The 14,034-nt window shown below is 42.6% G+C and overlaps 1 protein-coding gene across 11 annotated transcripts in view; it reads left to right on the top strand.

The window, feature by feature from the left end:
- NCAM1 (neural cell adhesion molecule 1) overlaps window positions 1-13,503 on the top strand; it is a 462,617-nt gene extending 449,114 nt beyond the window's left edge. For 6 of the 11 annotated variants that reach the window (XM_033917705.1, XM_033917707.1, XM_033917704.1 and 3 more), the window contains 2 exons: window positions 1,396-2,181; window positions 11,474-13,503. In XM_033917705.1, coding sequence (XP_033773596.1) covers window positions 1,396-2,181; window positions 11,474-11,594 — 907 coding nt within the window. In that variant the 3' untranslated portion in view covers window positions 11,595-13,503. The remainder of the gene's footprint in view (window positions 1-1,395; window positions 2,182-11,473) is intronic. The other 5 variants (XM_033917710.1, XM_033917713.1, XM_033917711.1 and 2 more) reach the window with 1 other exon arrangement.
- Window positions 13,504-14,034: the final 531 nt, after the last annotated feature.

The raw sequence follows: 14,034 nt of genomic DNA, 5'->3' as shown, positions 1-14,034 counted from the left end.
CAAATGAGTGAAAAATTGGCCTTTCTGAGGTTTAATCATGAGCCTCTCTTAACAGGTTTCATGTGATGCTGTTTATGAAACAATTGCCAGCAATTTTTTCAGTGTAGTGGAGGCAGAACTGTTCAGCTGTTTTACAGTGTCTTTTCCAGTGGCACAAGGCCTCTTTTGCCATAAGAAATGTCACTTTCAATAACCAGGGAAGAAACTAGCTTGCAATTTTAGCTTCCAGTTAAATGGAAATTCTAAATCCAGACACTTGTCCCCCGACATTCAGACCACATGAGATCGCCAGCGATCTCCCGTAGTCTGCAGTGATACAGGAAATTCAATGCTGGCGACTGGCATTGAATTTCCGCTCTGTTTTTTGGCCAGCTGAGACCTAGGGCTCCTTTTACAAAGCTGCACTAGCGGGGTTGACGTGCGTGACTTTTCATCGCGCGCTAACCCCCGCGCTGGCCGAAAAACTACCACCCGCTCAAGAGGAGGCGGTAGCGGCTAGCGCGTCCGGCAGTTTAGCACGCGCTATTACGCACGTTAAACCGCTAGCCCGCCTTTGTAAAAGGAGCCCCTAGTCGACTAGGCCAATATTAGGCCAATGTTGAGGGGCTCGCAGGCTGTCTTAATAGCTAAAGAGACCACCCTCTTAGGTGACTCTGTCTGGCTGCCGAACTTAGCTAGCAAGCCACTGAATATTGGCGGTGACCAGCTATGTCGTGACATAGACATTCACCAACAAATCCATTGAGCCAGATATTCAGTGGAAGATAGCTATGTCCTACTGAATATCGCCGGGTAACTGGCTATGTGCTGTTTAGTCATCCGAGAGCCATTCCTAGCCACCTAAATAGCCCTTAATGTCAGGCCCTCAGAGTCTTTTGGCTTTTTATAGAAAGTGACAGTTCCATCTGATGTCTTCATTTTGGTATTTGGCTAGTACTTTTGTAAGTGCTTTCTAATAAATTTGATGATTGTATTTTAGCCAAGTTTTGTCTTGAGTAGCACTGATGCTGCTTACCAGGAAAACCAGTTAAAAGACCTTGCTCAAAGAGGTTAGAATATGCATGTGAAATGCTTCATCAAGGTAAAAAAAAGACAGTGAGTCTGTGCAAGGAAAAGGGACTAACACGTGATTAAAATCTCTACTGTGCTCTGTTCTTCCTTTTGCTCCATGCACCTTATTGTACAAGTTTAATCTGATGCTTATGCTTCACTGCACATCTTACCTAAAACAATTTTCGTCCTTTGCTTCCATGTTGTTTAATGTCCTTATAACAGCATGCTGCGCTTGCTCCGTGTGCGCACAATGTGTGTGCGTGGCCGTGGCCTTTGCTTTTTTCTGTCCTGTATGAGCTTCATTGTCTGCTTTCTTTTCTGCCCCTTATCTCATTCTAACAGGCATCCGGCCGACACCACGGCTTCTGTCGAGGATATGCTGCCTTCTGTGACAACGGTCACCACAAACTCTGACACTATCACTGAAACCTTTGCCACTGCTCAAAGCAGCCCCACCAGTGAGACTACTACTCTCACCTCCAGCATAGCCCCTCCTGCATCCACCATCCCTGAGTCAAACTCTGTGCAGCCCAGTCAGGCCACTCCAGGAAAAGCGAGGCCAGGTTCTGTTTCTTCACCACCACCTACATCAAGTCCCAAAGTTGCGCCCCTTGTAGATCTCAGTGACACCCCAACTTCTGCTCCTGTCACTAATAATCCATCTTCAAGTGTCATGGCCAGCCAAGGGGGTGTCCTTAGCCCCAGTTCTGCTACCAACCAAGCTGAGCTGGCCAAGGCCCCTGTCAATAAGCCTGCTGGAGTTCCTGCACATTCCACTAGTCCTCCTGCTTCTTCAGAGCCCAAACAGGTCAAACAGGAAGCATCAAGTGTCAAAAGCCCTGAAAAGGAAGTTGCACAGTCCAGCATAGTAAAGAGCCCAACAGAGGCAGCCAAGAACTCAGCCAGCCCGAAGAATGAATCTGCTTCAGCCAGCTCTACAAACCCCTCCCAAAGTGAGGACTTTCAAATGGATGGAGGGACCTTCAAGACCCCAGACATTGACCTTGCAAAGGATGTTTTTGCAGCTCTTGGCACTGCTGCTGCTGCCACTATGGGTAGTGGGCAAGCTCCTGCACTTGCTTCTTCCACCGCAGACACCTCTGTATCAACTGTTCCAGCGAAGACCGAGTATGGCCTCTCTTAATGTTCTGTTGGTTGTGCTGTGTGTTCCCGTGCATTGGTGCCGTGCTGTGCTTTGTTTGTATTGTGGTGATGTCTCCACTAACCTCTCATCTGCTACTAATCTATTACCAGGAAAACATACCACATGTATGACTGAGTCAGGAAAATATAAGCAGATAATAGAGTTAACCCTTACAGATATCTGTGCATAGCTGTCTGTAAGCCATAGTCACTACTTATAATTTCTATAATGCCACTAGACATACGCAGTACTGTATACTGCTGCTCATATCGATTAACTGACCAGAAATAGTTCCTGGCCAATTAAATTGCTTGTTTGGGACTAACTACTACTTTTCAGTGACACTTAACCAGTTTAGTGCCACTAAAAATAACTGGCTAGCACCAAACTGAAAACCAGCTATTTGGGGGGGGGGGGGGGGTGCGTTTTGGTGGATAGGTTGGATGCTCTCTTTAGGGAGTCCCCATAGCCAGTTAAGTGCTGAATATTGTACTTAACTGGTTATACATTAGCCTGCTCTGGAAATCCATAAATTCTATGCCAGTGCTCAGACATGGCCCAGCATTGAATTTCCAGGTATAATGCTGGGGGTGGTCAGCAAAACACCAGCTGAATATCAGGCCCTAAGAGATGATAACACCACCAAATCCAATAAAAATCAGTAGGGCTCCTAACTGGTTATCACCCACTGACTGGGTGATCCCTGGATTTCTAGTGGCACATAGCTGTGTCGTGCCTCTAAAAATCTGGGATAGACCTCCACAACACTACCCGCCTACTGCTGGGGCAGAATCGTTTACCCAGTTAGCAGGTACGTAATTGGAAAACAAAGTGGATAATGTTGGGACAGCAAAAAGGCTAATTCTATAAAAGGCGCTTAAAAATTGGACATGCAGATTTGGGCATGCACCTAATTTGCATGCACAACTTAACTGAGTGGTGAGCCAATTAGCGCCAATAATTGGGCTCATCATAAGCAATTACCAGCGCTAACTGGAATTAATTAAAATTTACAGGCGTGTTTATGGGCATGGTTCCAAAAAGGGGCATGGCCATAGGAGGGTCATGGGTGGATCAGGGGCATTCCTGCAATTTATGCATATGGTTATAGAATAAGAAAGGATCTGAGCCTAATTTAAGTGCGAGGATTTACACCAGGTTACAGTTGGTGTAAATGGCCACATCTAGGGGTCCTTTTACTAAGGCGTGCTAACCGATTTAGTGCGTGCTAAGCATTATTTTGGGGGTGTTTAGGTACTCTTTATTGAATCTGGTCCTTGGCGCAGTTACCTCGCGCCAATAGGTTACCGCAGGGGTGTCCAATGTCGGTCCTCAAGGGCCGCAATCCAGTCGGGTTTTCAGGATTTCCCCAATGAATATGCATGAGATCTATTAGCATACAATGAAAGCAGTGCATGCAAATAGATCTCATGCATATTCATTGGGGAAATCCTGAAAACCCGACTGGATTGCGGCCCTCGAGGACCGACATTGGACACCCCTGGGTTACCGTATGGCAGTATTTTATCTGCTAGTGCACGGTAACCTGCACATTAGCTCTTTAAAAATTAGTTTTGGAAGGGGCGTGTCATAGGCAGAGAATGGGCATAGAAACGTTATCTAGCTAGTGCATTAGGATTAGCGCATGCTAATTGGATAATGCTAGGTTGATGCAGGAACCCTTAGCACCTTCTAAAAATGAAGCAGTAGACGCTCTACGTTAATATTTTACAGGTATCGCATGCTAATGCAAACATTAATACAGAACCAAAAAAAAAGCCTTAAAAATACACCACAGTAAATCTGGGTTTAGCGCGTGGAAAAGTCCCATATTAGAATATACTATGTCCAGATTTTACTGCGCTTTAGATTTTGTGAAGCTATTTGGAATGCTCTTTTAGAATTATTGACTCTTAATGTTCTGTTTCAACGCACCCGCAGATCATTCTATTTTGGCAGGTCTTTGTCTTGAATTAGTGTTTTATATGTTCTTATGCTGTTCTGTAATTAGCTAATGTATGTTTTTGCAAAAGTTGTAAACCACTTTGGGATCTAATTTTAGGGTAGAATGTGGTACAAAAGTGCAACAAATAGAATAGAAACAGCCCCTTTATCTGCTTTGTTATTCAGACACCAGGTGCCTGAATAACTTCTGGCAGCCATGCAAGCCCCAGATATTCAATGCTGGTGCCTGGATTAGGCCTGGTATTGAATACACAAGTTATTGTGGGCAGGATTCTATAAATGGCACCTAAGTGCACCTACATTGTAGGCGCCACTCGATGCGGTTATCGATCATCCGCTAGGTGCCGTTCATAGAAGCCTGCCTAGCGGAGCCTAGACATGCTTAGGTGTCACTAGGCATCTTAGATATTAGCGCATGTATATTAGGCCAGGTTTTACCAGTTCCTAACTCGGATCTCTAGCAATGCTTAAGTCAACCATACTTATTTCCTGCCCCTAACCATGTCTACTTTCCAGGTAGGCGTCATAAGACATCAGAGGGCACCTCCACTTAAGCGTTGCTAGGTGTACTAAGAGTTTGTTGACAAATTCTTAATTGCTAATAAAATTTTCTTTGGATGGGCTGAAAACTGGTGCACTCAACTAGCACACTGATTAAGCCAATTAAAAAAAAAAAAAAAAAGATGCGCATGGATTCCAAAGTTAGGTGGCGCTAGGCGACTGCAATTAGGGCACCTAAAATAGCTGTCCTTGATAGAATCTGGCCTTTTCTGCCCCCAGAGGTCAGCGCCTTTAAGATCATTGGGCCAGATTCACCAACCTGCCCGATCCGGGCAGGTCCGACGAATTCAGCAAACTAAAATATGCAGAGGGAGGCGATCGGAGGAACGCCCCCATCTGCCAGCACGGATCGCTTTTCTGTGATCCCCATGCATGCGCAGACCATCTGTAGATGGTCTGCGCATGCCTGTCAGAGCTGCAATTATTATTTTTTTTAACTTTAACTTTTATTATTAGTTTTTAGTCCTGCAAGCCCGTGGTTTTAATCTGCTTTAAATCCGATGGTTAAAATCACGGGCTCGCAGGGCGGGGAAGGGCAAGAGAGATTTGGGGAAGAAAGGCAAGAGAAAACCGATGCGGCGAGCAGGCAGGCAGGAGTATCAGAGAAAGGCAGTAGAGATTCGGGGAAGAAGGGCAGGAGAAAACCAGGGTGGCGATTCAGGGCGAGCAGGCAGGAGAGTGCGGCGAGCAGGGCTTCCAGAGTCGGAAAGATGTTTTCGACTGGTCCCCAGCAGTTGCTTCTTCAGTTGATTGGCCAGCCCAGTCGGGTGTGAAATTTTGTGTTGTGAATCGCGTCCCTGCCTACTTTGCATGCGTTTCACCTCGTTTGCATGCATGGATTCGAAGCGGATCACAGGAGAGGTTAGTGAATGGAGCCCGAGGGAAATCTGGTCGCAAACTGATCGGTACATGATCAGTTTGCTTTGTGAATGTAGCCCATTGATTTTTCTGGGCTAAATTTCATCCTGGAGGAGTTTACTTAGTAAACACCAAAAAAACATCCCTGGTATTTTTGTACCCTGTCTCTTGCCTGCTTTGGAAACTCTTCTTTATTTTTGTGTCTTTTCGGTGTTGATAATTCCTCGACTGCGTCAATATATGAATTTGATTCAACCAGAAAAGATAGCCAATAATTAGCTTCTCACTGCAAAAACACCACATTTTGTTTTGTACCTCAAAGACCCCTAATTGGTTGGAAACTAAAACATCTATTTTTACATTGCAAACACCAATCAACAGAAGCCCTAATCACAAAGGTCGGCATTCTGTCTTGATTAGCCCCTGTGTACAAAAATGAGAATCTGTCCTTTTGTAATGCAGCTTCCTCAGAGCTTGAAAAAAATAATTGACTATTAGGGGCATAATCATAAAACTAAAATGTCCAAAAAACCGTCTAAGTTGACACTTGGACGTCCAAGTGCTGATAATCAAAACTGTTTTTTCTGGATATCTAGGGCTCCTTTTACAAAGCCGCACTAGGGCCTTAACGCACGGAATAGCGCGCTAGCCACTACCGCCTCCTATTGAGCAGGCAGTAGATTTTTGGCTAGCACGCACTAAAACGCTTAGCGCACCTTCATAAAAGGAGCCCCTAGTGAGATGTTAAACCCACTGTGCATCCAAAGTTCAAGGGGGCATGTTAAAAGGTGTGTTATGGGCATGCATTGGGCGGGGTTTGGGCGTGTGTTAGATGGGTTTTGGGCGGACTAGACTTGGTCCTCTTGAGGAGATAAATATTCATATTCATGTGCTTGACCTCCCATGGGTAGCTTTAGAATGTCTAGCTCTGTGGAGCTAAATAATTAATGCTATCAGTTCTGTTTCATTTTAATTCAGTTAAAGTTATTTTTGTTTTGTTTTTGAATTACATAGACTCACAGGCAATAGTGAAGTCCTGTTATTTTTGGAGTGCCTGATACAGTAATGAACACTTACCCAGTTTGTATCTAATTTGCAATGTCTTCACTTAGCTTTCACACCCAGTGGATTTGGAAACTGATTTTAAACTGCAAAATAAATTGGAAAATCAGATCCTCGATGCATTGTGAATAGGTTAAATGAGGGTGACTTAATTTGCTTTGAAATGTTTTCAAAGCCATGAACTTTTCTGCTAACATTTGCAGCAACTGGATAGAAGGGATGATAAATTGAGTCGAATGTGTGTTAACTACGAGACACAAGACTCTGCTAAATCATCCAAAGAGCCCACACCTAAACTCATCTGCTGTTGGCATCTTGTCTTTAACATCAGAAACTACAGAATAATCAGAAAGTTAAAAATGAGCTTTTAGTTCATTTTTTTTGTCCCTTCTCCTCCAGTCCAATGCAAACTAATAAAATAGCTGTTTAAAAAGCTAATGGTTCATTAGAGACCACCAAAATAATCACTAATTCCCTTCCCTTCCACTATCCAATTGCACCATTAGTCCAAAGGCCTTTAAAAGCCTTTACCTTATGTAAAAAAAAGCAAGTCGTCGAACACAGTGAGGTAAATCCAGAACTGGTTCCGTCCTGTCAAGCAGACCTGAAGCCAGTTGGCACAGGGACCAATCACATAGCCCCTCTTTGTTTTTGGTGTGAAAAAGCTAGGAACATACCATACACAGGGAGCCCAAGATTTCTTTGTTTTTAACATCAAACAATCCACTTTAAGATAATCTCAGACCAGGTTCTAAGCTATATTTATGAGCTATAGGCTGACTTTAGCAAGAACAGTTGGCATTGACAACACCAAAGTGAAGATAACTGCAGGCAGAGTTTGAAAGGAAAGTGGCAGAAGTAATCTAAGAAATCTTAATGAGAGACACATTTTTTGGCAACTAAGTTTCATTACTGAAAAATGCAGAGCTATTCATTTAGGGTGCAGAAATCTGATGAAATAGTACATGATAGCTGAGATACTGAAGACCATAGAGCAGGAAGGAGACCCCTGGATGATTATACAACATTTCTTCCAGGTTAAAAGGAAAATGAGTCTTGACCAGTGGGTTATTTGCCTCTACCCGCAGGTTTTTGCAAAAGGAATCATCTGCAGCTTTTCAGCTCCACCCCCTTGCATCAGTGGGCAGTCCCCATCTCCTCAGTTTTTCCTTCTGTAAGCAAGTTGAGAAGGTGTCTTTTCTTCTGCCCTGCAATTGATTTATTTTCAGGTTTTCAATCCAAAGTTAGAGGCTTCACGATGCCCCAGAGGTTCCCAGGATTGCTGGGATAGCTCTGCATGGGAGAATATTCAGTCTCTAGTTCACAGGGCTGTAGCTGCGGAAGAGCAACCCTTTTGTAGGGCACCTACCTAGCCAACCACTAACATTTAGGATAGCTCAGGGTGCGTTCCTCTGGGAGCTCAGCTCGCCCAATTTATCAGGCACTTGAGCACAGGTTGAGTGGCCCCATGTTGGTGTAGAGGACTATAGCGGGTGTCAGCTGCATTCCCGCCCCCCTCCTCAAAGATGAGTGAGGAGCTAGTGGGGTCAAGGCTTTCAGGATCTCAGTGCCTGTCTAAAAGGCAGCCCAAAGAGATAAGCTTCTTTATGTGCTTGTCCAAGGCAGAAATCTTTATCCAGCTGCAGTGTGAACTGATGCAGGCACAGCACCAGACAGTTCTGTGAATACTGTCTATGGGAGTCTATTACTGTTTATGGGAGTCTTTGAGTTGGTTCAAAAATGGATGTTTTGATGGTCTTTCTATAGGGTCCTCCATTTTCAAAAATCCCTTTTCTTAGTTTTGTAACTTTTATCAAGCTATCCCAGGCCGTTTTTTTATGCCAATACACAATTGCAGTGGCCGTCTTGGATTTCCCAATTTTATTCAAAAACCTCTATCTGCCTCATAACACTTTGATTTTACTAATAATCAATTTTTTTATGGACTCCCTACCCCTGTGTCATGCCAATTTTGTGCTGGATGGCTAGCTGAGGAGCACCCATGTGCCTCATGCCATGGGGCACATGGGGGAATAGGAGCATAGGGCTTAGCCCCTTCTAGTCCATTCAGGGTCTTGGAGTCACAGGAAGCTCACTGAGACAAGTGCCTCAGACTGCCAGTGTTTCCAGCACAGTGTTCACAGGAACGCTTTTGTTTTATGGCATGGCTCTTGAGCATGCAGCCCTACAAAAGAAAGGATATTCAGAGGGAGCTATAGCTACCCTCCTACAATCTATGAAGATGGCTACGGTCGCAGCCTATGCTAAGGCTTGGAAGACTTTTTAGCGCTGGTGCATGGAACAGAAGGTGGAATGTTTTAGGGTCCCAATTTCATTTCTTCAGGATGATCTCAAAGAGAGCCTGGTGGTTGGCTACTTCGAGGTACAGGTAGCAAGCCTCTCATGCTTTATGGCTTGAGTGAAGAAAGGGTCTTTGGCTTCCCATCCGGATGTGTCCGGGTTTCTGAAGGGAGTGTTGCGTTTGCATTCTACCCTGACACAACCATTTGCAACTTGAAATCTTAACATTGTGCTACGGGCCCTCAGTAGAGCCCCGTAATAGCCTTTGCAAGAGGCGTCACTGATGGATCTGACCATCAAGATGGTTTTCATGGTAGCTATTGCCTCGATAAGAAGGGTTTTGGAACTTTAGGCTCTGTCATGTAGAGGAACTGTTCCTCAGATTTACAGAGGCGGGTATGTCTCTATGCATGGTTCTTCCTTTTTGTCAAAGGTGGTGTTGGCATTCCATGTCGATCAGCAAGTCTGACCCCATTCCAGGTTCCAGATGTAAAGAAAAAGGACAAAGTTTTGGAGTTACTGGACATGAGGAGAGTTCTTCTTCATTACCTCGAGATGATGAATATTTTTCATCTTTCAGATCATCTTTACGAGATCACCAGTCCTGGTGGACCAGGGAAGCCAGCATCTAAGTCTTTGATTTCCAGATAGATCCGCATAGATATTTTGTCTGATGACATTGGCTGTGGCAAACAGCCACCAATTTCCTTGAAGGCACATTCCACCAAAAGTGTGTCTTCTTCAGGGTAGAATCCATGGTAGTTCCACCCAAGATTTGTAGGGCAGCTACATGGTCCGCTCTCCATACTTTTGTAAATTTTTACAGAGTGGAAGTGAAGATACAAATGGACAACATTTTTGGATCCTTGGTGCTAGCAGCAGGATCATCTGCCCCATCCTAGACTCGGGGGACAGCTTTGGTACATCCCACTCATCAAGACTCATGTTCCTTTTGCACTGGAAGGGAAGATTAGGTTCTTACTTTGATAATCTTCTTTCCCATATAAAGGAATATAAGTCTTGATGCCTGCCCTGTCAGATATCAATTTAGCCTGCTTCGTATCTCAGATGTGTACGTGTGTCTCCAAATGCTTGCCTTGGAGCAGTCAAGAGAGTATATAGATGATTGTTTTTGACTGTCCAGCAAGTACAATAAGTGATGCGATAACTCACTATGACAAAGTCCATGGGAGAGATGTATAAATGTGAGTGCTGGTTGCACTCAGGTAGGTGGCTTGTTTGGGCCCACCTTGCTTGTATTAAGTTTCATGGGGTTTAACTGTCTTTGTTGCAGAGCGAAAAGGACTTGACTTGTTCAGGGAGTTCCCCATGCCCTCCCTGTTATTTCTCCTCTTTTAGGGGGTGATCAACTGCTTTGGTACAAACTGAGATGAGGACTGCCCACTTACCTAAGGAGATGGAGCTGAAAATCTGTAGATGATTCCTTCTGCAAAAATGCGCAGGTAGAGGTAAATAACCTACTGGTCAAGACTCATGTTCTTTTATACTGGAAAGATGATTATCGAGGTAAGAACCTAATCTTCCCATTTGTATTTATTTGCATTTATCCCATGATCACAAGGTGAGTTACCTTTGGATATAATAGGCATTTTCCATTCTGCTAGGATTTAAGGCTTAAGGGCCTGATTTACTAGCATTCAATTAAGAGTTGCTGCTAATGTAAACATAATGGCATTTACATCTCACACACAATTTTAGAAAGCTAGGATATACACATCAAAATCACAAATACATGCATATGGCAATGGGAAGAGGTTCTGGGTGTGTTTTGGGAGGGGCTAGAAGGGGCCAAAAATATGCATGCATTCCCCATTTCAGAAAGAGAATGCATGTCTGTGCTCACCAAGATCAACTCTGATTTGCAGCTGCCCCCAGGCACTTCGATTTTTTGGAAAAGTGCTTGTTTTAGGCAGAGCGAGCACTCTACAGGTATTAGGGAAGTTTGTTTGCTTAATTTTGCTGAATGAATAGGCTCTGTACCTAATTAGGATAATGTAGTTGGGTAGGTTTCTAAATTTGCTGACATAACATCTATGTTTTGGTAAATACGTGTCTATGTGCTGACATATCAATACTGTCACTTACACAAAGAGGGCACATGCAGAGCTGGTTCATGTATTTTTAAGTCACTCTCTAAGCATTGTGGAACATATTTTTATTGTTAATTGCAGGATTTAGATACAAAATGTGCAGAAATGGGAGTTTACAGTTAGCTCTTCCCTGTGGACCTAAAGCCACTTTGTGGAAGTTATTTTAGTGTGACTGCTTTATGACTTTCTGCTCCTGTCTGCCCAGTTATATTGCTAAAATCTTAATTTCTTTCCACACTTATGGGAAGATCTGTTTTGGGGAATCTGCCAGAGACTTGTGACCAGACTACCTGTCTGAGACAGGGTGCTGGATTCAGTGGGCTTCAGACTGAACTGAAAGCTTAAAAAAAAAAAAAATAAATACAAATCTTCACGAGGCTCTAACCTGAATTGTTGCTACTTGTTTCTCCATTCACAGGAAGACGCCCGTAGAAGACAAGTCTAAGTCAGAGGGGACAGAAGCCGAGACAGCCCCAGCAGAGGTCAAGACAGTGCCCAATGAGGCCACACAAACAAACGTGAACGAGAGCAAAGCATGAGCCACGTGATGGACAGACGAGCAAACGAGCAAAACCGTGAAAGAACATCCTCGCCCAACCAGCATTTACAACAGCCGAAAACACATGCACATCTCATTCCTATGGTGTCTTTCACGCTGTTTTTTTATTATTATTATTTTATTTGTATTATTTTTTTAATTATTATTTAGGTTTCTAGAAAGGAATTAATGTCTTGTGCACTTGCTTTTCAAGAAGGAAAAAAAAAAGTTTGAAATTTTAAAAGCCAGAGCCAACACCCATATTCTGGTCAGTGTGGAATAAATATTAAAAAAAAAAGAAACCCAAATTGACCTTATATTGCTTTCTGTGAGCAAATCCCCCTCTCCCACATACAGACATCCACCCCATAACAAAAGGGCAAAAGAATGACAGGTTTTGAAAAATCTGCTTAGTTGATTGATCTTTCCTGTTAACATTCAGGTTTTTCTTAAAACCCATTAATTTACTGTTTATTTATTACTTTTTTTAATGTTAACTCTGGCCTCATCGCTAACTAATAATCACGGGTAGCTATGTGGTTTTACAGTTGCAAAGCATCTGTATCCTGGGTTTCCACGTTCTAGCCTCATTTAATTTTGTTTAGACAGTATGCCAAATTTCAGCTTCTTGATGCATTTGATTTTGCAGTATTCAGATTCAACTTTAATTTTCAGTGTTGAAAGCGAGTTTTATTTTTTGTTGTGTTAAGTTTATCCCTATGTGTTAAAGTAAACTGCCTTTTTTTAATAGACACAGTATATATGTATATATATATATATTAGTTTTTTTTATTATTTTAGCATGTTTGCTTCACAATGGGAGAATCTGAGAAAACAAAAGAAATACTTGTTTACATTTTACGTTTCCTGTTTAACAGCTGTACCTTATTTTTATTCTGTCATTGGGTCTTGTGGGTATACACACTCATTCAAACAATCTCATTAGATTTTTTAAAAAATCATAGCTTGTGCCACTAGCTATCCATTCAGCCACCAATAAGAAGTCATTGCACCTAGTTTACAGACTCGTTGCCTGTTCTAAAAACCATTTGCTGAACAAGCGCAGGACTTAACCCCAAAAAAACACATTGTACTTGAGCTGTCACGATGTATATGGATCCTCCAACACATGAAGCTTTGGAAGCTTACTTAGGGTATCCTCTTGAGTATTCTTGCAGCTGACCAGTGAAAGGTATTTCACAAGGCCCAAATGGATACTAGTGGCTCTACCTGTTGGTTAAAGGATGGTTTGTCCTTTTTTTTTTATTTTCCATTCCATCTTTTGGCACCTGAAAAAGGACTACAATCAGTGAAGGGGGTCAGTCATGTGTGAAGCTTTTGTTTGTGAAACTACCCTTTTTGAAAGTGGAATCAATTTTGTAGTCACCTAGATTGCTAGCAAAGGCGATTCTTCCTGAATTTTAAGGAAGTTTACGACTATAGAAATTAGACCAGAGGACAACATTTTTCCACTTTATGGAATTATGTGTTGCTTTTTTATCATTATTATTTATAGAGAAACAATCTCTAATTTGGAAACAAGGGAAAAATTGAATGTAAAAAAAGTTCATCGGGAGGTAGGAGAGAACACACCAGCCCTTTGAATGAAATTATTCTCTCTCTTGCTTTATCTTTATTATAATTATTTTTTCCTCATTCCACCTTAGATATGCAAGCTTGTGCACTGTGGGTGTGTGTGAATATTCTAGCGTGAAATGTGTTTCTTTGTCATAGTATGAAAATAAAACGTCAGAAACAGTTTTTGATTTTGGAAAGTATAGTGAGTGGTTAGTTTTGGGGGGATGGGGGGACATGCTTCAGGAAATAAATTTACAAAGAAGGAAAGATGAAAAATTAAATTACCCATTACAAAGAATGGAAGCCTGTTAATAAAATCTGAAGAAAAGTGTCTTTTGCAAATGCTTTCCTTTACTGAGGTACTGAAAGAAACAGGTGATGAGCAAGGAAAGTTACAGACCTATTACATGGAATCCCCTGTTCTTAGATTTTTATGCCAATACATTGAACACAATCCTAGCAGTGAGGTTACTCGATAGCACTCAGGCTGTGAGGAGGGGGAAAAACAAATAATGGTTTTACTTTGGTTGTCTGTAAAGGATTTTACCTTTGTTTTCTCAACTCTTAGGAATGGACGTGGAGAATATACACACCATGTAAAATAAATGGCAGGCAGCTGAGGGTATTACTCACCCTGCATGGAGCCCCTAAAATAAGATTGAAATGCTGCTGCTGTGTTGCGTGTCGTACAGATTTCTTTTGACAAGTTTTGGTCCATCTTGAAGTAACAGTATGTATTGGATCATATACTCCTCCGAGACTATATGACCCCCCCACACCCTAAGACACAGGAAAGCTTTAAGAGAAAAAGCGGTGAAGTTATTCTGCTCCATAGAATTGCCAGCAGAGGGTAGAAGCATTCA

The sequence above is a fragment of the Geotrypetes seraphini genome, chromosome 13 (assembly GCF_902459505.1).
Source record: "Geotrypetes seraphini chromosome 13, aGeoSer1.1, whole genome shotgun sequence".
NCBI lineage: Eukaryota > Metazoa > Chordata > Amphibia > Gymnophiona > Dermophiidae > Geotrypetes > Geotrypetes seraphini.
The sequence above is the reverse complement of the archived record's forward strand: the minus strand, read 5'-3'. Positions and strand labels throughout refer to the sequence as shown.